We start from the raw sequence: 24111 nt of genomic DNA, 5'->3' as shown, positions 1-24111 counted from the left end.
AATGACTGCTTTAAATCACCCCATGGCTGGCTGCTAATTAAAGATGCAGGAACACACACACACACACACACACACACACACACACACACAGCTATGGGAAACACTAGCGTTAATGCTGATGTTTATTGCAACAAATGCATGAAACATGGCCATCATATGCATGCTCACCTTTAAACATCTAAGTGTTATACATAAGGGAGGCAGGATTTGGTCAGTATCCCCAAACATATGCTACGTGCCCCAAAGTGGAGACGATTAAAAGCAGCGGCTTCATGTGGCATGCGAGACATACCATTTTAGCCATCTATATGATACAAAATGTGAAGCAAACTGTACTCCTTTAAAACGACTGTTTCACCCACTGTCTCTGCGGAGACTTGTTCTCGGTGACAAAAATTCTGCTGCGAATTACTTTGATGTTTGTGGCTAATAAATTAATACGATTAAGTTAATGAGCAGCAAAATGTTGCCAAACTCCACAAAGTCCATCTTTTGATTCCTGCTCTCTACATTTGCAGTCCTGCCTTTCCCCCTGTGGTGAGAGGATCGTTGCTTCCTACGCACTGTCACTGTGATAAATGGCAGATCCCACAGTACCCTGTGTTCCATCTGGTGTGCCCTCAAACTAATCCAAAATGAGAAGTATTTTATACAGATCGCACGCTCATGAGTGATGCCTTGCAGGGATCATAGGAAGATCTGATTATTTTTAGTTTTAAACTTTCCTCTGATAACAAAGTTGTTCAAGAATAGTATCTAGGTCTGCAAGCTGTAATAGTTAAATTGATCAACTGAAGCTAATTTGGAGTGGGCAAATTTTTGATCTGTGGGGCTGCGAGTTAAGGGAATTCACAAGGTATGTTGGTTGTGCTACAGCACCTGAAAATACTGCCTTTCTCCCAAGTTTTTAAATATCTCTTTTCTCTCAAGACTTCTGTCTCTTTCTCTCTCTCTCTCTCTCTCTCTCTCCCTCTCCTGTCCCACCTTCCTTTAAACATCAAGCCCGTGCATTTGTTCTTTTTAACATATTTATTGCAAAACTCCTAATCCTTGAGGTGATTGTTGTTGCTGTTTTTACTTTTAATGTAATTACTGAATAGCTTGCCATAGTAGTTGCTGCTGCTGCTGCTATTACTTAAGACCCCATGTCATCTTTGATGTTACCTGCATGGTGGTAGGTAACGGGGAGGCTGATTGCATAAGCTGAAACCGATCCCACAACACATCACAAACTATGACACTACATGCTTCGTTTGGAACTACAACTGCAGAGTCAAGGTCACCCAAAATCAAGCAGCTTTATCCTCAAAGTATATAGCCACTTGGACACAGCTCCGTAGGCTGCTTCCCTACGGTGGGAGGCAGTAACCTCCAGCCCATCTAAAATAACTCTCCTGGCTGACTACTAGAGGATGCAATGCAAGCTGTGAAATGATCATTCTTTGCAGCCCGCATTGCCTCATGGTAGGTATGATTATGCATGCTAACCAGTGTTTGGTTAGCTTCTGAGCAAGACATGTACAAGTTGCGCTAGAGTCTCTGCCCAGCATTTTTCAGAGCCTGAAGCTCCCCAGAATACAGTGTTGGAGTGAATGCTTTGGAATCATGTCAACTGCTTAGCAAAACTAGGGCTTTGATAGATCATCAGCTTTCTCTGCAGTAAGATACCCCAGAGTCAGAGAAATACCTAAAGGACAAAGAAAAACAGTAATGTTCCCCATAGCTTCTGTGTCCCAGAGCAACCACTGCCTCAAAGACTTGGTTGACACTTGGCATTAGATTTATGGGGACTGATGCACTTAAGACAGGGTGATATTAAAATTCATTTTGAAAGCATGACAATTGTAATAGTAGTGTTCCATATTATGGAAGGAGATGTGGAAGTTATAGTTTTCTCATTATTTAATTTATTGTATTTCCAAGGCAGTAGCACTCCTGCTAGTTTGTGGTCTCTTATTGCATTGGGATGTGGGCTCAAGGATTGCCTTGGTATCTAGACTAGAAGCTAAAAGAGAGTCATGTTTTATCATAAAAAATGTTAAGTGGTAATGGCAGCTCTTAGAATAACTTGACTGATAGTGATACCCCCTTTAGTCCATACAATTGAGAGGAACAAAGTAGGCGTTTATTTGCTTTTGACATAAGAAAAGCAAGCCATCATGCTTTTTAAGATGTACAGAATCCCAAATTAGATAAATATTTGCTTTACAGCATAGCATTTAATGTTATGTTTGCCATAATTTGCTGCTATTTTGACAGGCCACAAATAAGAAGTTAGTCTAACACTCCATAAAAATGCAATAAATTAGATACTACTTCCCCGGGAAATAATTATTCCACGTATTTATGAATTGTGCGGGGATCTGCAGTTTGTATCAGAGCTATTCATTTTCTCAGTCAGACTTAAGTAACGAAAAGATGGAGGTGGTGGTGGTGGGGTTTTTCTGGATGGGTGGAGGGTTTTGCATCATCCAGATTTTTGTGCATACAGTGGTACCTCTAGTTACGAACTTAATTCGTTCCGGAGGTCCGTTCTTAACCTGAAACTGTTCTTAACTAGAGGCGTGCTTTTGCTAATGGGGCCTGCTGCGCCGCTGGCACACGATTTCCGTACTCATCCTGGGGCAAAGTTCTCAACTAGAGGTAACTCTTCCAGGTTAGCGGAGTTTGTAACCTGAGGCATTTGTAACTCGAGGTACCACTGGTATTAGAAATGACTCTGAAATCTTGTTCATGGGATAGGATTCTAGAGACCCCAGAGCAAGAATTGGAGGCCATTTTCAGTCCAAGGGCCACATTCTCTTCTAGGTAACCTTCTGGGGGCCACATGCCTGTCGTAGGAGGAACCAGAGGAAAAAGTGGAGAGAGCAAATAACAGAGCAATTAACCTTTCTACAGTAGGCTAGTTTCTAGAGGTACTCGCATGCCCTTCTCTATCCTTCATCCAGGCAAGCAAGAAGGATTATCAGAATTCATGAACGCATACCAGCTAGGCAAAAACATTCAAAGGAAGGTACAAAGGATGGCATTGGGAGATGTGGTCTCGGGAGATGGGGTGTGACTGGTAAAGGGTTTTGGCCTGGAGAGGGTCCTGAGAGCCAGATAGAGAGACTTAAGATCTCCCATACCTGGCAGGACTCCTAATCTATTTGTAGGCTCCCTTAGTTTTCTACATTTCCATGTTATAGCCACTTTTGCCTCCCTTTTTACACCTCCTCATATGTAGTGGAGGTTGGCCCATTAGAGGAAATGGGGCACTGTCCCAACCATATCAGCCTCCCTCAACCAGTCCCCGCCTGCCTGCCTTCTTATTTGCAAAAAGTCCATTGGCTGACTGGCTGTCAGCGTCCTCCTCCTTAGTCTCTGTGCCTTGCAAGGCACAAGGGCAGCACTGGGCACAAAAATAAGATGCAGGTTGTAATATGTGCCTATTAATATCAGTCACATAAATAAAAGCAGTTATCAAAATATTGTATTGCAAACAGGGTTTTACAAATTATAATGAATTAACAATTATGAAAATACAGCTTGGAGAAACAGATGAGGAAAGAGAGAACAACCTCTTCTGAAAGAACTAGACGATAGCCTTTCTGGAATTCCTTAGCATGTTGAAATAGTATTTTTGCACTGACTTATTAAATTAGGCAAGGTCACCTTTTCATTTTATTAAGAGATTAGGTTTGCCAGATCATGGACTTTGATTCTGAAAAAATATGGCTAAATCGTTCAGGAACCTATGTCAAATAGAAAATAGACTGAAACAATGTTGAATCAATTTGAGGTGGCTTAAATCTTCGGTGTTGTTGTTTTTACCAGAGGACGACATGGAGAGCATGGAGACAGTGCTTTAATGTGTGGTTATATAACTTAAGGCTTGATTAGGTGGGCTTTTCAGATAAAGATGGAAAACAGAAAAATAGTTTTGAGTAAGCCTCTTTTCTCGTACTGACTACTACCCTCAAAAGCAGAGAGTGATATACATCAATAATAAGCCACGTATGGATGCCTATGAAGCCAAAATGTTATCATTCATAAGATTGAGGTATCATCAGGTTTGGGGGAACCCCAAGATTTGTAGGAATAGGGAAGCCCAGACAGCCCAGTGAGGACCAAAGCTGCTCAGTTGCCATAAAATGCTGAAGACCTGTTGAGAGTGAGCAAGAGATGTACATCATTGGCCACCTCTGGCAGTGTTAAATCTATGCCCCATTGCTCATTATTTTCATGGTTAAATAGTTAATAGTAATAATAATAATAGTTTATTCTTTATACCCCACCCATCTGGGTGGGTTTCCCCAGCTACTCTGGGCGGCTCACAACAGAATTAATGATAATAATAATAATAAAAACATGATAAAACATCAGACATTAAAAACTTCCCTAAATAACCTGCCTTTCTTCCACTGTGCAATTCACATGATAGCACACATAGTTTCAGGTTGTGCTTACGTAACTATTTTTGATATGATTCTTAATGTTCTTTTATATGCCAATGGTTATTACTGTCTCCGAAGGGACTCATGGCAAAGGCAGTGGCACAGACAGGTAATATAAACACATAAACCATTAACAGTGTTTTGTCTAAATAAAAGGTTTTTCATACATTACTAAAATTAAATCATTATCACATAGTAGCATATGAGCACCAACAGATTCTCAGCTGTAGCTAAACAATCTGACTCTTAAATTGGGTCTTGTTGGATCTAGCTGTGTCTTCTCCACCTCAGCCTCTTCAAATAAGTGCCAGAAAGATAATTGCTGGTCCTTATAAAAACAAAACAACAACCCATAAAATAATATAAAGGAGGCAGAGTACTTGCAGAGTCACCCATTCTCTCCAGCCTTCTTTCCCATCCTTTTTACCAGATCTCTTGTACAAGTTAAAGAAATCTGTTCTGAGCCCCTTGCTAAATGGGCGACTTCTCTCTCTTGTCACCATTTCCTTATTTTTATGAAATAATCTTTAGAATGTTATTGTGAAGTGGTGCTGTTGGAGCAAGCAGCTAGGCTAGATGAGGAAGGGCCATAGTTTAGTGGTAGAGTGCCTGTCTTGCACGCAGGAACTCTCCAATATCCCCAGGTTGGGTTGGAAGAGACTCCAATCCTGATTCATACCCTGGAGAGCTGCTGCCAGCCAGTGTAGACAGTACTGAGCTAGATGGGCCAATGGTCTGACTCGGGCTACAGCTGCGTTCCTCCAGACTGTGACCATCTAAACCAACCTTAAGAGAGCAAAATGCAGTAACTGTCTTCCAGAGAGAAGGTTCATATAGTGGTAAAGAAGCTGTTTCTAATATGCGGGAATGGGCTGTGTTCCACTATCATTTACATCTCAATAGTTCTGCACACATATGCAGCAAAGGTTCCTTTTTTGCAATGCATCGCACACCCTCGGTGCTCAGCCGAGTGCAATTGACTTGGCCTCGGCAATCATGGAGCAGGTGACTCGATTATGCTGAAATCAGGCAGAAAATGTCCTCTTCTGGCTACTCAAGTGAATCAGTCAAATTATCAAGTGGCAAAACCAATCTTAGGCCTTGGGCCATTGAAGCTGCCACTTCCTATAAGTCAAGCCTGCATTTTAGTGTGAAATTGTTTTCTTTCTTTTCTTTAAAAACAAAACAAACCCACTTTCATTTATTATGCTTATTTCAGCTAATCTGTTTAGCAAATATGAATTCATCACCCCCCAGGAGTCACTTCAGATGTACAATCTTCTCTGGAAGCTGTACTGAAATATCAGAGGGCCTGTCGCTGCCAATTTAGTGAGTGTCCAATCTAGGGATGACCTAAATAGGGAGAACAGAATTTCAGCGGTTTGTTTTGGGTTTGGTTCATCTTAGGGCTTTATTTTATTTTATTTGCAAAAGGCTAAAAAATGTAGAGAGGAGATAAGGGGTGAAAATGGTATAATTCCGAGAGGGGGTATACGACAACTCATATTTTATTTATACACAGCTCAATTCTAACAATGCCTACTCGGAAGTAAGTCCGATTGAATTCAGTGAGGCTTACTCTCAGGTAAGTGGGGTTAGGATCGCCAGCATTATTCAGTTGTTGGCATCTGTATAGTTCTCTCTAGTCAGTGAACTCAAGGCAGCCTGCCATTTAAATTAAGGGAATCAAAAAGGAAAAAAAAATAAATGAGTGGAATGATTATGAGGAAAAAAGAACAAAGTGAAGTCTCAGTACCTAAAGAATGATGCATCCTTGTCGTGACAGCGCACGTGAATAGGTGAGGAGTCCAGTGGCAGTTGGTCATGTCACACCCAGGCCAATGGAGGGGGCTCACTGTCTCTTGTTTGTCCATGATGTAATCATCTCAATAGTTCTTCACACAAGTGGAATAGCTGCTGTGGGTGGCAAGTCTGGGAGGGTTGGAGCAAAACAGCAGCTGGTCCCAGCTAAGCACATAGTCCAGGTGCTGCTATTTCACTTGTAACCAGGTGGAGAGGGGAAGCCAAATGCCGTGCCACTAGAGCAAGCCTTGCTGTCTTAGCTGCCCCTCTGATGTGGCCAGGTTGAAAGGCTGCTGGTGGAGGGAGGTAGTTCTCACTTTGAAGAACCTTTCTGCTATTAATGGTGGGCTTTTAAGGGCTTGTCCTCATGCCTGTAATGTTCATAGTGATGTAGTCAGGGGAGGGAAAGGAATCAGGCATCTGCAGTGGCTGAGTGACTTACACTTGCAGTGGATCCTAAGCCTAGGATTTAAGGGAGTTTCAGCAAGCCAAGGGAGGTAACTGTAGGGAAACCAACCAGACCAGCAAAGAAATTTCTTAACCAAAGATATTCATAGGTCATGTGATACTCTCTGACCCATTAACATACTTCAAGTTTAGACTTGCCACAGCCTTGTCCTCTTACCCCAGCTTGACACAAGCTCACCCTGACAGTTTCTGATGAAGGATGATGGGGGTGGGGGTAGGAATCCAACAACATCTGGAAGACACTACATTGAGGATAGAGGAAAGTTTCAGAAAGGTGAAAAAGGAGGATGATAGGTTTCAGCTGCTGCACAACAGAACCCAGTGGAAGAGGCCTTTGCTCCTGGTTCAACCACTTGTGGGTGTGTCTCTCAAAGCCCCCCACTTCCACTAAACACTTGTTAATCCCATGGTTCTGAGAAGCAAAGGTTGCTGTTGTTGATGCGGGCCAGCCATTGCTCTGAAAGAGCGGGTGTACCTGAAACAGTAATCGTGGCTTTCCACTCTATTATTAAATTAACTGCATAGGGATTGCTCCCCCTCCCCATTTCCTCCTGTGAGTTGATGCATAAATGACATAATTTACCCTCCAATAAATCTAACATCAGATCAGGCCATGGCGCAGTGTACACATACCCAGCAGTCCCATGACAGATTATTTTTGATTGCTTCAGGAGTTTACAACAGCTTGAAACCATTCAAATTTAAAGACATCATTGAAATTTTACAGTGTTCCTAACTCATGCAACAAGCAGACATAGGCCAGCCAGAGGTTTTCTGGAACAGTAGGAGCTGCTGTTAGGTGGTGTCATTCAGGAGAAGGGGTCTGGATCTGTGAGTGTCAACAATTCCAGATTCTCCTCTAGCAAACCTCAAATTATGCAATTGGAATACAGTATTCAAATGGGATCTATAAACAATATGTACTTACTGCTCAGTACCACTCTCAGTAGAATAACATTAATAGGGTATCAAAGTCTTACGTTCCAGCTATGCTTTTTCAGCCTGGAGTGGTGAAGTGGCCAACTGCAGGGCATTGGGTGTATAGAGCAGGTCTTAAATAGTAGAATAGCTTACAAGTGGGAACTGCAGCAAACTGTTGCCATATATTAATTTATTTAACAAAATTTATATACCGGATGATTGTAAAACAGCAAGCTCTATGCTGTTTACCACAATATAAAATAAAACATTAAAATTACCTGTAAAAAAAAATAGTTCAGTCGGGTATTTAAAACTATTAAAAAGAAAATTAAAATCAACACTAGCTAAAAAAGAAGAAGAAATAAAACACCTGTGACTTCTATATGTCTGGGTAGTAAGCCAAATATTTAAGCAGGGGCCACATTCTCTTCCAAAGGCCACATACTGGTGGTATTTCTGAATCTGTATATTGGCTTTGACACAAAGAGTTCTTACTAGAGCTGTGTGCAAGTGGCTTCCCAGAATTCTCTACCTTACCTGTGGAAATGGAGGATAAAGCCATCAATGGGTACTAGCTGAGCCATTGGCTGAGCTGCACCTCCATGGCTGAGCTGTGCCTCAAGGGGCAGGGGTAGTATTGCTTCTGAGTATCAGTTGTTAGAAGCCACAGTAGGGGAGAGTGCTCTTTTGCTCAGGTCCTGCTTAAGAGTTTCCCACAAGCATCTGGTTGGCCAGTGTGAGACCAGGGTGCTGGACTAGATGAGTCATTGGTCTGATCCACTAGGTTCTTCTTATGCTATTGTGCTGGAGAAACTGGGAAGAGTCATGCTGGTGGTGGAGGAACGTTTTGCCAAAGTTCTTCAGCAGGCAGATAAACAACCATTTATTGGAGGTAGGGCTCACCATTAGTAGTGACATTGGCTTAACTTCTTTTGTCTCTTTTTTGATGGTATATTTTGGTTGTTTCCCACAGCAAGTGGGAGTAGCAGCAACTGTGTTGGCAACCTGACTGCCATTTTGCATCCTGCACCAGAACGTAGTGTCATCCCAGGGTAATGTGGTGGTAGTGGGCAATGAAAACTTATACTAAAAATGTTGGAAAATATTCAGGGAAAACTCTGCAAAGTGGTCTTACTTTTTTAAAGGGGTGGTGGTAGAAGAAAGGAAAAACCTCAGAAGCTTTCTAAGAAAGAAAAAAAAGTTTTCTGAGAAATTCAGCTCAGCGCTAGAACTTCCCACCATATACCTTATGGGTGGGAAGGCTCTCTAGTCATCTTGAATGAACAAATGTTCCTCCTGCAGGGCCTTCCAGATCTGAAATGCCCACCTCTTCTTGTTCTATCTGTATATATGGACAAAATGACATAAAAGACAGTGTTCCCATTCAATATTATGTAAAGGCTTTTAACAGTGTTTTTCTTTCCAGATATAAGAACTTTGTTTTTCCCTGATGAAAGCCACATAAAGTTTGCAGAGCTCAAGACCCTTCAAATACAAGGTGTTTACTCCTATTTATATCTTGTGTCACATACATCCCCCCCCCCGGAACATAACTTTGCATACATATATTTTATAAAAAAGCATGCGCGTTTGTATTCCTGCATATGCATATGATTTCTGTCTGTTACCCTTGAATTATTCTAACTTGCAACCACTTGAATGGTGAAAGCTTTGGTGTAGCTGACTTGGCAATCAGTTAAGATGTGAATGGAAAGAAACACTTCTTATACACAATACATCATTAACTTACTGAGGGTTTTTGTTTTTGTTTAAGCATAGCTGTGTTGGTGCACCTGAGAAATTTCAAAACCCATAGGTGGGCAATAGCTTTATATTGACCGACCAACTAGAATATCCCAAAATAGTGAACAAGTTCCTCCAGAGCCTCTTAGCTGGCTGGAGGTTAAGCAAAGCAACAGGAGGGATGTGAAGCTGGTATTGTTGAAGCTGCAAAATATATATGAATTAATAGTCTTAAAGTGGAGTGTAATAGGAGCTAGACTTACTTGGGCTAGGTTTTTCTAGGTGAAGATTTGGTGATGGCAGCTAGCTTAAGTATCCAGGTGGGCCACGTCTGTATTGCTCTGTTAATGCCATGGACTGACTTAGGGAGGTTCACACATATGGAGGGCACAAGTAGCCAGCAAGTGGTGCAAGCAGTAGAAGGTTGAGGCACTCCTAGAGAGGAGCAGGAGGCCCCATAGATCCAGCTGTCCTATGTCGTCAGGCCATTGATGCATCTAGCTCGGCATATGTTGACTGGCAGTAGCTTTCCAAGGTTTCAAACTGGAGTCTTTCGCAGCCCTACTGAGACATGGAGACTGACCCATGCATCAAAAACAGGTGCTTTCCCTTTGAGCTATGGTTCTTCTGAATGTAGAAAGCTGCCTTATACCACTAGTTCATCAAGCTCAGTGTTGTCTACTCGGTGCCCTACTGAGAGCAGTTCAGGATTATAGACCTGAGTATTTCCTAGCATCTCTTTATAGATGCCAGGGATAGAATCGGGGCTTTTTAAAAGGATGTGCTGTGCCACTGAGGCACAGCTTCTAAAAGGTATGGCTCCGTTTACCCTCTATTCAACAACTTATGTGGGAACTGAACATAGGACCTCTCAAACCGAAAGGGAGAATTGTGCCACTGACTAGGCCAGGAAGCCAGATATTTAATCATCTGCCTCCGAAAGCACATTAAAATCTCTCTGTGTGTCTGCTGCAGTGTGCTCTAGAACAGCATTCTTCATGCACTTCGATATTGATTTATGTCCACTTGCTGAGCATATTGGCAGCCACTGATTTGGAGGCAGATGTTTAATTCAAGAAGTGGAACAGCTGATGTAGAAATTACTTGTGTGCCATGGGTCTTCAAACATCATGCAGCGTTGAGCACACTAAGATCCCTAAGCCAAGCTCAGAATTGCTCCCAGCACTGAATTGGAGAAACCCACTTAGTGCTATAGTTCCATCCGTGTAGTGTTAGCAGCCACAGAACCTCAGAGTGGAATGAATGCACATATAATGTGGCAAGGCCTAATAGTGGGTTCATGGTCTGAAGCCAAGCCCCTCCCCGTGCACTTTTTTTGTTCAGGAAGCACACTTTGGGATCATGAATCCTTTGACTAGATGTTGACAGCGCATGTAGCACTATTACTTGTGAATGCAACCTTTCCTTCTGACCCATGAGATTTGCACCATAAAGAAACAGAATAAATCTATTGTTTAGGTTCCAGATGTGGCCATGTAGCATCTGGGCAAAGTCATCTGTGCACCTGTAACCTAAAAATTTTCTGCATGTTCCAGCATAAATGCTTTAAGTAATACCACAACCTATTTCCTAACGACTTCAAAGGAAGCATGGCCATGCTCAGACTGAAAACATGAATTGTTCGTAATTCTTAATCATTGAGTATATTAAATGCAATGAGCAATGGGTGGATTTGGGTAGAATATTATGTGTAACCATAGCCAAGGGACACATCTCATGTGTGCACTGTGCAGGAATTGTCAAACATGCACAATATATGCTTTCAGCTTAAGTCTAGCATTTGGCTGATTTCTTTTTAGTATTTCTATCATCTTGTAATTTCCTCCAGAGAAAAGAAAAGAGCAATTTGTACCTTTATGAAGGGGGAGAAATTGCTAATTGAAACCATGTAATAAAAGGGTAATTTTGGGGGGGGGACTATTAGTTTTGGGGTTTGTTCTCTCATATATATATATATATATATATATATATATATATATATATATATATGTGTGTGTGTGTGTGTGTGTGTGTGTGTGTGTACACACACACACACTATTTTAAACCGATTGTTTTTAAAATTACTTTTGTCTTTTAAAAGGCTGTAAAGTTGTGTTGTGTGTCAGCACTTTCCATCTTCCCTACACATTTCATTTCTGATTTTGTTTTTATTTGCATGAATAGTTAAATCTTTATAAAAATGAGGCTGCAATTAATTGAAACAATTCCAACTGATGTTTTAATGCTTCTGTTTATGTTTTAATAAGTTCCACTGTACACCATTTTCTGCCCCCCCCTACAGTTAGGGGATGGGCGACTAATGTGCCCCCCATAGGGTTCTCTGTGAAAACAGCTACAGTGCTAATGAAGAGGAGGAGATGTCTAATCAAGCTTTTGTTAGAGGTTTGTTATGCTAGATTTATAACCAAATGTGGATATAATTTATTTATGGTCCACTGACCACAGATCCTCCTCCTCCTCCTCCTCCTCCTTCTTCTTCTTCCTATACTGCCCTTCATCTGAGGATCACAGGGCGGTTTACAATATAAAACCACAAAATACATACCATAGTGCCAAACAAAACCAGTACTCCACACACAAGGTTTAAAAGGCCATAATGTAACGGTAAAGGGACTCTTGACTGTTAGGTCCAGTCGCAGACAACTCTGGGGTTGTACGCTCATCTTGCTCTATAGGCCAAGGGAGCCAGCGTTTGTCCGCAGACAGCTTCCGGGTCATGTGACCAGCATGACTAAGCCACTTCTGGCGAACCAGAGCAGTGCACGGAAACGCCGTTTACCTTCCTGCCGGAGCAGTACAAATTTATCTACTTGCACTTTGACGTGCTTTGGAACTGCTAGGTTGGCAGGAGCAGGAACCGAGCAACGGGAGCTCACCCAGTCGCAGGGATTCGAACCGCCAACAAAGATGCCAGGTGAGCGTCCCTGGAGAGAGCATTCCATAAGCGGAGCCACCGCAGAAAAGACTGTTGGTAGTTTATTTCTTGACTACTGCATCCATACTCTAACTTTCCTTTGTGGACCTCAAGGTAGTATACATGGCTGCCTCATGTCCTCATGATGGCTTAGGCTGAGAGAGTGTCTCGGGGTCATAGAATCATAGAATCATAGAGTTGGAATAGACCACAAGGGCCATTGAGTCCAACCCCCTGCTAAGCAGGAAACACCATCAGAGCACTCCTGACATATGGTTGTCAAGCCTCTGCTTAAAGACCTCCAAAGAAGGAGACTCCACCACACTCCTTGGCAGCAAATTCCACTGTTGAACAGCTCTTACTGTCAGGAAGTTTTTCCTAATGTTTAGGTGGAATCGTCTTTCTTGTAGTTTGGATCCATTGCTCTGTGTCCACTTCTCTGGAGCAGCAGAAAACAACCTTTCTTCCTCCTCTATGTGACATCCTTTTATATATTTGAACATGGCTATCACTGAGTCACTGGGTCACTGAGAATGCTTCATGACTGAGTGAGCCCTGGAAGCACCAGAGACCTGGTGCTGCCCTGACCTTTTGGACTTCCTATTCCATCATTCCCAGTCCTATCTTGAAGGCACAGGGCTGGTGGAAACTGCACTACACTGTACTGACTCTCAGTGTAGTGATGACTGCCACCTAGTATGGCTTTAAAAGGGAATTAGACAAATTCATGGGAATAAATCTGCCAATGGCTGCTAGTCATGATGGCTATATACTACCGCTACAATCACTGGCAACATGCTCCTGAATTCCAGTCGCTGGGTAACAGAAGTGGGCAACTGCTGCAGCTTGTGTCCTCCTTGCAGGCTTCCCTTATTGATCTGGAACAGAATTATAGAATGAAGGACTAGATGGGGCTTTAGGCCGACCATTTAAGATGTTTTCTCAAAAACTGCAGAACCAAAGGGTTTGCAGCCTTGCTCCAGGGTTGAGGTGTGCTACACACTTCATCAGGTACTGATGTTTCCTGCTTGGCAGGGGGTTGGACTCGATGGCCCTTGTGGTCTCTTCCAACTCTATGATTCTATGATTCTACTCCAACTGGCTTGACCACTTAGGTACATTTATGGGACTGGCAGATCCATGGCAGAGCTCAACTTTTCCCAACTTGATGCCCTTCAGATGTTTGGGGCTAGGGCTCTTACCAGCCCCAGCCAATAGACTGAGATGATGGGCGTTGTAGTTGTACAACATCTGGAAAGTCACAGGTTCTCCACCCCCAATTTATTTATTGAAACCAGCCGGTTATATTTTTGCCCTGAAGGTCAGCAGCGACAGTCCTGTCATTAGGCAGACTAAGGCAATTGCCTCAGGCATCTGACTTTGGGTGTTGTAAAAGGCAGCAAGTTCTTAGTTACTAAGTTTATAAATTTGTTGTATTTTAACGGCCAGGGAGTGGGAGGGCTGCTTGTGGAAGTTTCTGCCTGATGTGCCCAAATAATCTGGTTGGCCTAAAGTGCAGAACACCTTTGACTTTGGGAGAGAAGACTTCTCAGACAGCAAAATGTGGTAGGCCTCCCTTTCCCTTTATCCCTCCAGATGTGGTGAGACTACAAGCATCACCGTCCCTCTCCATTGCCCATGCTCAGTGGTGGAACTGGCAGGGCAAAAAGCCAGGAAACAAAAATCGTTGGGAGCCGAAACCAATGAAAAGTGGAACCAACTAATGCTAGTTTTGTTCCCCATCTTCCTCCCTGCTGAGTTCCACAAGGGCAACACAGAGGCCAAGGAGACCAAGGATGTTGGCAGGCAGGTGGGGGCCAGAAGAGGGCAGACTGAGGTTTGTGGCATTTGCCCCACTGGAGAAGCCTCCACTGGGTGCCAACTGTGATCGATGGGAATTGTCATCCAAAACATCTGGAGGCAGAAATCTGGGGAAGGCTGGGCTCTGCCCCAAAGGCTACTTTGAGAAACAGTGAACTTTGTTTGCCTCCCTCACACCAACACAGCCACACCAACAGAGTCCCCCCCCCCCCATTTGTAAACTTATTCTTAATGGGAGGATTACCTGAGTGTTTGTTTTCACCAAAAGCCATAATGTAATCTCAGACCTAATACTCTGACAACCGTGCACTAATTAAAACTACAATTATATATATATATATATATACATATTGCTCAAACAAAACGACTTCATAAACATTACCACAAACTGTTTACCCTCCCCACCAAAAGGAAAATAGGAAGGAAAGGGGGAGAAAACAATTTATGCTCACTAATACAATTTCCCATTAAAGCTGCTGCCAGGTAAATTAAAAAAAAAAAACCCTCTTGAAATAGTAAGTAAGTGGGAAATTAATTCAACAGTTTAATCTAGAGCTAATAACAGTTGCAAGCTCTGAAAGAGATTGCTACAGCAGGGAGTTAATTAACAGCTTATTCCCTATTTGATAAAAGTAATCCACTCTAATTCCAGTGTAATTTACCTCAATGTAATATAAAATCACAAGCTGCTTCTGGTGCCGGTAATAATTAGCCTTGTCCTATGGCCATGTTGACAATGAAAGTCAGCAGTGGTATTATTATTATTAATATTATTATTATTAAGATGGCGACTTAAATACCTACGTTTGAAGATTCTCTCTGAAATCTTCTAAATGTGTTGCCCTCAGTGTCTTTGTCTAATTATGGCAGCCTTCCCTCTCCAGATGTTGCTGGACTACAACTCCCATCATCCCTGACCATTGGCCATGCTGCTGAAGCTGATGGGAGTCGGAGGTCCAAAGACATCTGGAGGACAGCATGTTGTGGGAAGGCCAGTAAATGGTGTGGTCCTGCATCCTCGTTTGCACTGTCTCTACTTAACACCTGGAGACTGAGCAAAAAGAAAACAAGCGCAATCCTGAAACTGGTTGCTTAATAGTTTAGAACTAGAGCCCTGTTCAAGTGACTCAAAGAAGCCCTGTAGGGACATAGGAAGCTGTCAGACCTGGAGATTCCAGAAATTGAAATTGGAACCTTCTGCATACATAGCACATGCTCTGCCACTGAGCTATGGCCCTGCGCTTGATCAGCTGTGTTCCCTGCAGCCATGCTGCATTTAGGTGTATCTTGTATTCGTACACATTGTGTGAGTGCCCACAGAGGCCTTTTGTTCTTAGGGAAGCTTCTATGTCATGCTTCCTCAACCTCGGCCCTCCAGATGTTTTTGGTCTACAACTCCCATGATCCCTAGCTAGCAGGACCAATGGTCAGGGATGATGGGAATTGTAGTCTCAAAACATCTGGAGGGCCGAGTTTGAGGAAGCCTGTTCTATGTGATGTGGAATACTACAAAATCAAGGTTCCAGGTCATGAGGAAGCATTTGTGCAGGCCCCCTTCCTGCACATTTTCATGCTTTACCCATGGACACCAAAGGGTGGGGCTAATCAAAGCACACGGTGTTTGGGAACAGGGCTAGAGGGCACGCCTTGCTCTCAAGTCTTGAACTCTTGTTGCTTTAATTGAATGAGGCTTGGGATAAGCTAAGACCAGGGGTAGCCAATTTGGTGCTCTCCAGATGTTGTGGGTGGGAGCTGATGGCAGTTGCAAGTGTGCAGCATCTGGGGGCCATACCTGCCTTAAGAACTACTTCTTAAGGCCAGCACCAGAGCTACTCTCTTTTTATCCCACCAGCATTAGAGGATTGTTGAGGCCTTTTCTGTGGTAGTGCCTGGATTGCGGAAGTTAATGCCCTGGGATCCCCCCACCCCCAAATTAACAGCTAAGGTTATCTGTTTTAGCAGGCTTTTGATCTCAGATGGTTGCTGTGCTTTTTAAATGCCTTCCCGTGAATTATCAATGCTGCTTTCGGTGTTTTATTATAACGATGGTTTTCCTGTGACATTTTTATTGGTTGCTTTAATCAGTTAGCCATTTTGTGTATATTGTATGGAAAAGTAGGATATAAATATAGTGAAATAAACAAAATTATGTTTAAAAGTGCTTATTTTGCATAATTTATTCTGGGTTGTGGTTTTTTTTAATATATATATATATATATATATATATATATATATATATATATATGCTTTCGTAGATTTTCACGGGTACAGGAATGCAGGTTTTGGTGTCTTCGGGTGTCTTCCCGTGTAAGAATCGGGGTGTCTGTGCGACGTTTTGACGAGGTCTCACTCGTCATCTTCAGGCTGGTGCTTTCGGCTTCTTGTTACGGGACTCCGCAAGCCCTTGGCCCGCCCGGCTTGGGCTGCGAAGAGGAGGAAGGATGGCTTCCATGATTATTCTCTTGTGGTGATGTTCCATGTTAAAGAGCAATTTGGAATCTGCAAAATTAATTTCGTGTCCTGTTTCTTTCATGTGTTGGAAAAGAGAGGAAGTTTTTTCTTCAATCTCTCAAATGTGTTAATCGCCAATGGATACCAGAAAAACAGGGTTACGAAGCTAATCCAAAAAGAAACACCCCCCAAAAACCAAGACACAGAAGAAAACAATGGCATGGCCCTCCTTCCTTATATCAAGGGCACTACAGACAAAATCAGCAAAATCCTCCATAAACACAATATCAAAACAGCCTTCTGCACCAACCAAAAAATAGCCAATATCCTCAGAAACCCAAAAGACAAAATCCAGCTGGAAAACCAAGGGGTCTATGAAATACCCTGCAAAGTCTGCCCAGCCACGTACATTGGACAAACAAACAGACGAATAAATGCACGTATCGCAGAACACAAGAATGCCGTCAAAAAAGAAGAAAAAACTTCCTCTCTTTTCCAACACATGAAAGAAACAGGACACGAAATTAATTTTGCAGATTCCAAATTGCTCTTTAACATGGAACATCACCACAAGAGAATAATCATGGAAGCCATCGAGATAGAGAAACACCCTCACAACATGAACAAGCGTGACGACACGTCCCGCCTGCCAGACATCTGGAAATTAGCCCTCCCCACAAAAACCGACACCAGAACCAGAGGCACACAGAACGCCGTCACCAATCAACCACACCAGACCCAAACCCAGACCCTCTCCACAGACATATTACAGACTCCATCCAGTAGCCTAACTATAGTGGCACCTCCGGATGCTGCACCCCCCTGCAATCCCTACACAGATCTGGCTGGCACAAGGCACAAAACCACAGCTCGCCCCTATACACGAAGCCAAGCCAGAGCACAACTAAATGCAGCACAGCCATCTTCTCAGAAAAACTCTTCACAAGCTCAAGAGGTCAAGACACAAAAGCTTTAGCAACTAATCTACACTTAATGACCCACCCAGTGGTATTCAGAATATCACTCATGAAATCACTCAAGATATCCCTCAAGTAATTAAGGAACAAAAGAAGAAAAGGCACACTAATCTAGGAACTTCCTCTCTGCCCAGAACGTTGGAGGCTATACACCACACCCCTCAACAGTATTTATAGGAACTCAAACACCAGATTCTGCTCTGTTCCAGTAACAAGAAGCCGAAAGCACCAGCCTGAAGATGACGAGTGAGACCTCGTCGAAACGTCGCACAGACACCCCGACTCTTACACGGGAAGACACCCGAAGACACCAAAACCTGCACATATATATATATATATATATATATATATATATATATATATATTATCAATTTATTTCATTTATAGCCTCCCTTTCTTGTGCTGCGGAATTCATTGCAGTATACACAGGGAATCCCAGATGGCCTCTCATCCAAACACAGACCTGACCTGACCTGGAACTGTTTAGCTTCAAGCACACTTGTTGCATGAAGAGTCATGTGGTCTATATGGAGCACTGACTTAACAAGTGGCAATCCTGCTCCTACCTGCCCCAGAAAATGTTTTAAAGCTGGGGTAGGGAAGCTTTTTGGCCTGGCTGGCATTTTATCCTCACCCCATGGGCTAACTGCCATGTAGCTGACAGGCGGGTTGTTCAAGCCATCTGCTCTTCACTGAGAAGTGAAGAGAGAAGTCCTGCTTTCTGAAGAGTTCAGGTATGTGAGCAGCTGATCTAGCCAATATCTACCATCACAACCTGACATCACATATGACATCAGGTGTGGGGCAAGTAGATGTGATTTGAGGAAAATGGCCTCATGGACCAAATGAGTATTGGCACGGCAAATTTGCCCTGTGGGTCAGAGGTTCTCTACCTTTGTTCTAAAGGAATTTCAAGAGAGGAAGTGCAAGTGGGATGGGCTTTTTATTCTCACACTACTTCTGATGTAGTTAGGCTTCAGGCTGATGTTCTCTCCATATGTTGCCCAGAAAGTGTGGCCAGGTTTCAGGAATGATGAGAGTTGTAGTCCATCAATGTCTGGAGGACTCCAGATCCCCACTCCAGGTTAGAACTTACTGGGCATCTCAGAAAGTTAGGATATGGATATAGATATCAGTTTGTGTGCCCATAGACACTCCATTCCTTCTCTGAGTGCCACTGCTGAATAAAACTCAGTGGGCATCCACTATGACCAGGGCCTTCTCTATATGGAATGCCTTAAATAGACAAGTGTCATTAGACCTTAACACTATGTTATTTTAAGGACCTCGCTCTTCCAAAAAGCTTTTGGTTGCCAGGGTTCAACTTTTAGATTTTAACCTATTGATTGATTAATTAATTATGGGAATCTGTTGTGCTTGCCACTGCTATGGGATGGAATGGTGCTTTCTGTAACAAATGTTTATTTTTCGTTGTGTGTTTCATGATGTTTCCACTGATTTTTTACTTGTGACCTGCAAAGTGATCAAAGTGAATCAAGTATAAAAGCCAGAATAAAATTTAAAACTAAAAATATATATAAAATATATAAAAAGGCAAATTTAACTGCAGATAATTCTGTCAGTTTCAGTTCTCCAAGTCTCTTCATTTGTCCAGTGTTTAATTTAGTTGTGCAGATTTCTGCAATGATTTTGATTTTAAAAAAATCTAACGAAGATTTTAATTAAATATACATCTTTGCAACTAGTTTCCCCACATATATTGCATTTCTATGTTATTTTCAGCAATATATGCATTTTTAATGCACACTTTAACATAGCACACACACACACTTTTTTTTTACAGGTTGCTTAGCTGGGGAACTGCATTGCAAAATTCAGAGAAGTGTGAATTTCTTAAGGACAACTATGTTTTAGTTCACATACGGTTTTTAAAATTTCAGATGTTCTAGGTTTGCCTTTAAACATGAACTAAACCAGTGTTATTCCCCATCCCGAGATCTAACACAACCTACCCTAATAAAAGTTAGGAACACAGATTTTGAATATCTGTAGTTGCTCAGAAAGGACACGTATAGGAACATAGGAAATTGCCTCCTACCAAGTTAGCCTTTCAGTCCATTAGCTCAACATTGTCTATACTGGCAATAGCTCTCTAGTGGAGTGAACTTTTTCCATCCCTATGCAGAGATGCCAGGGATTGAACCTGGGACCTTCTCCACGCAAGCCATGTGCTCTACCACTTAGCAGCAGTCCTTCCTCATCGGTACTGTGTGAAGCCTGTGTCACACATCTCAGGTTTGAAATAAGCCAAGCAAGCGGTATATTAGCGAGCCTGATTTGTAGGGGGCTTCCTCATTGTTTCATATATTATCTCCCCTGCCCCTGAGCTTTTGCGATAAGGCTCGGATAGATGTCAGAAAAAGAGATCTGCAGTCTGTGGTAAGTAATATTTTTAATCCTCCCATCACTGATCCGTTTGGAGTCGTTCAACAAATGTAAGTAGGGTTTGCTTTTGTTCCGGCTGACTTTTGTTCAATTCTATTAGCATCGGACTTCCTTTAATGTATCCAAAGTACTCCCCGTCGCTTCCTATTACAGATATCTATCAATTAGACTTGACTACATTGTAATCTCTTTACCACCTTCCTCTTACCCTCTCTGAGGCCACTGACCATGCAGGAAATGATAATATTTAAGATAAGTGGGTTTAGTGTGAACATGGGCACCACTGAAGGACTTAATCATAATTTGAAAAGGCTGTTTTGCATAATATATCACTTTGACACTGAGAGTAGAAATAAGTGGTGCATGACATTACTCTATCCAATTAGATGTTAACAAGGGTTAAATGGTGTGTGTGTGTGTGTGTGTACGTACACACACACACACACACACATATAGTATAGTTTCTATCTAATATTTGTATACTCTGGAACTCCCTACCTATTGATATTAGGCAGGTGCCTTCACTGTGTACTTTTTCTGCAACTGCTAAAATTGTTTAGTTTAGGGAAGCCTACCCAGACACGCAGTTTTATTTTCTATATTTGGTTTTCAAAATATGTTGATTTTATCTTTATTTTGATCATTTCATTATGTCTTTATTTGCTATTTTTAAATGAATATTTTATGCCACGTTGTGTAAACTGTTTTTAATTAAGCGGTTGGGATAGCTATGTGCCCAGATAGGATGACTACTATGTTGCAGAAAAAAAGAGAAAAAGTTTTTGCCAAAAAAAGCAGAGGCTACTGATTCGCAGTTTGCACGTGCTAATTCATATGTATGTGCAAATTTAGAAATAACTATTCCAGTGTAAATAGGAGCACAATATCTCTCTCCCTGAAGGAGCAGGTATGTAGTCTGGGGGTGCTAGATCTGGCTCTATCACTGGTGTCATTAGAAGCTAGGGGTGCCTTTTACCAGCTTCAAATGGTAAGGCAGGTACAGACTTTCCTGAATTGGGTTAGCTTGACCACAGTACTCAAAGCATTGGTAGTTGGATTGCTGCAATGTGCTCTGTGGTTGGTTCAGAGGCGGCAGCAGCAGTGACTAGGTTGCTTGTGGGAACAAACTCCTGCTAGCATATAGCACCTTGTTTGTGAGATTTGCAATGGTTCCCAAACAGCTATCCAGCAAAGTTAAAGGTCTTAATAATGTATACAGCCTTATACAACTCGGGGCCAGGTTACTTGAGAGACCACCTTATAGGCCCAGTAGTTCACAGTGTTCTGCAGAATACTTGCTCCCTGAAGTACTGGAAATACCAGAAGCCTGCTGCACAGTAACCTTCAGAGCAGGACTTCCAGTGGGGCTGCCCCTGTTCTGTATTCCTGATATGTCAAGTGCCCACTGTGTACCCTCCAGAAACAATTGGAGACATTTTTCTTCCAACAAGCTTTTTCAGCTAAATGAAATGGTCTTTGCTGTAGATGTTGACTTTGTCATGTTTTTAAAATTGTACTTGGTGTTTCTCCACCTGTTTTTAAAAGTAATTCAGTTTTTTTTTTAAGGCATATACATTGCCTTTAACAAGACAATATAAATTGCCTTGGGACATATATTTGGAAGGCAATTAACACATCTATAAAAAATAATAATCTCACTGTAGTGGCGGAAACTGTGGTCAAGTGGCCTGTGTGCTGCGCAGTCTGCTGTCCTGGTATTCACTGTTGATGGGCCAATTTCAGGGCTCCTACTTCCCTTCTAATGATCTTTTATCTTTAAACCAGACTTGGACCAGACAGCCCTTCAAATAGACAGCTCCTACAAACAGAGCTGTATCGTTTGTAAAGTAGGGCATATGGCTGCCATAATCATAACCCCCAAAGATTGATCTGGTTTTTGAGGGATGGAATACTAAGACCTTTCATTGAATGGGCAGGGTTCTTTTCAAATATTGGATGACAAAGGGTCTTTCTTAACTAAAAAAGGAAAAGGAAAAACAACTATGTTGCTTCAAGTGGCATTCCAGTCTACCCATGAAAATGTCTCTGGCCTTCCAAAAGGCCTTGAAATCCCTTCCCTCTAACTCCACCTGAGAGCCAGCTGATAGCTCCTCCTCTACCACCACATTTGTAGATGGACAAATGGTCCTGTAGAAGGCAGATATTTGGTCCAGCTTTATTGTTTATCGAGATGGCTAGATTGTCTGTCTGTCTTTCTGCCTGAAAAGCTCATTTACTTTACCTGGCAGAGGCCACAATGAACTGTCATACTTATGTCTCATTACTCCTGAAGAATAAAGAGGATACTTATTTTTAATAGTCTGAAACTCCTCACTAACCTAATGGATGTTTGATATTCAGATTTATTTATTTTTTACTCAGTCTTTTTCAACCCAATGAGGTAAATTGAGACAATTAACTCACACATTGTTTCCTGGGGGCAGGAGGAATGTGACTAGATAAAAGTGCATGAAATTAAGTTGTCCATGTCTATTCTAGTAGAACCACCTAACATCACTGTTAATAACAGTTACATTTCCCTACTACAAACAACTCTGTTCACCATAATGTGAACACCTTTAAAAGTTGCTGAAATCAGCTCTATAAAAGACTTGGGAGTCTGGGAGTAATTTACCCCCCTCCATATAAATTTTCAATTAAATAATTGGCTTTCTGACTTTAAAAAAATACATAGATTAAAAGAAACTGCTAATTGCTTTCAAATGCACTGGCTGAGAAGACTTCTTCTAACCTAAACAATGGCTTTGATTGAAATACAATTTGGCAAGTCATTAGGCCCAAACTTGATGTTGAATAGCTTTTAACATTTTGGAGAATAAATGTTGAAGTTGAATTAGCAAAGAGACGCATCTTCTGTCTGTTTTCAATAGATGATCCACATGATGAAATGCCTTTGTGCTATGTGATATTCAGAAAATAAGAATGCAGTAGAGTTGAAGCACTTGTATATCCTGTTGTTTTCAGTAGGGGAAAGAGTCAAGCTTTGCTTAATTCTGCCTTTGGTGGGCATTTAAAAGGTGCTTTTCTTCCAGAATCAACCACAGGCCATGAAGTTTAGGGCCAGCTGCAATCTCAGTTTAGCTACATGTGGCCTTCCAGGTCCCAGAAGACTCCAAATTCAATCCCTAGCTTCACCACCTAGGGCTGGGAAAGAACCCTGCCTGAAATCCTGACAAACTGCTGCAGGTCAATAGACTGTACTGAACTAGATTGACCAATGGTCTGTCTTGGATAAAGTGGTTTCCTATTTTCCTTTGTTGTCTCTCTAGTCCCAATCTGTAGTCTGATTGCCTGAAAATGGGTCTATTTATAACCAGTTTTCTGTGTTCCTCAGTTCCCAAGCTGAGCTGAAAAGAAGCAATACCACCTCTGGTTGCATTTGGGTGGCAGTGTAGAGATGGCACTGATAACGCCTTCTGCCTGATTGTTGCCTTGATGGTTCAAGGAATAAGGCACCTTCCAAACAAACTGACCCGTCAAAACGTATGGATAGGTCATGGAATTTGTAGTATTCTACAACAATTCAGCGCGGGTGGCGCTGTGGGATAAACCACAGAGCCTAGGGCTTGCCAATCAGAAGGTTGGCGGTTCAAATCCCTGCGACGGGGTGAGCTCCTGTTGCTTGGTCCCTGCTCCTGCCAACCTAGCAGTTTGAAAGCACATCAAAGTATAAGTAGATAAATAGGTACCGCTCCAGCGGGAAGGTAAACGGCATTTCCGTGTGCTGCTCTGGTTCGCCAGAAGCGGCGTAGTCATGCTGGCCACATGACCTGGAAGCTGTACACCGGCTCCCTCGGCCAATAAAGTGAGATGAGCGCCGCAACCCCAGAGTCGTCTGCGACTGGACCTAACAATTCAGTTCATTTCCAGTTAAACAGTTGCATGCAAGACTTCCCCTGGTTTCTGTAAGCAGCAGCCTAGCTTTCCCCACTTTTTACTTACAGTGGTGCCCCGCAAGACGGAAAACCCACTAGACGAAAGGGTTTTCCGTTTTTGAGCTGCTTCGCAAGACAAATTTCCCTATGGGCTTGCTTCGCAAGACTAAAACGTCTTGCGAGTGTTCCGATTTTTTTCCGCTCCCCCCTTTTTCTAAGCCACTAATAGCCTTTTAGCCGCTAAGCCTTTCATA

General features: G+C 42.3%; 1 protein-coding gene across 10 annotated transcripts in view; it reads left to right on the top strand.

The window, feature by feature from the left end:
* Positions 1-24111, top strand: part of DACH2 (dachshund family transcription factor 2) — a 322493-nt gene that overhangs the window by 172997 nt on the left and 125385 nt on the right. For 7 of the 10 annotated variants that reach the window (XM_082207563.1, XM_082207556.1, XM_082207558.1 and 4 more), the window contains exon 3: positions 9055-9126. The exons of the other annotated variants lie outside the window; for them this stretch is intronic. In XM_082207563.1, coding sequence (XP_082063689.1) covers positions 9055-9126 — 72 coding nt within the window. The remainder of the gene's footprint in view (positions 1-9054; positions 9127-24111) is intronic. 10 annotated transcript variants of the gene reach the window in all.

This window comes from Podarcis vaucheri, assembly GCF_965113315.1.
Source record: "Podarcis vaucheri genome assembly, chromosome: Z".
Taxonomy (NCBI): Eukaryota; Metazoa; Chordata; class Lepidosauria; order Squamata; family Lacertidae; genus Podarcis; species Podarcis vaucheri.
The sequence above is the reverse complement of the archived record's forward strand: the minus strand, read 5'-3'. Positions and strand labels throughout refer to the sequence as shown.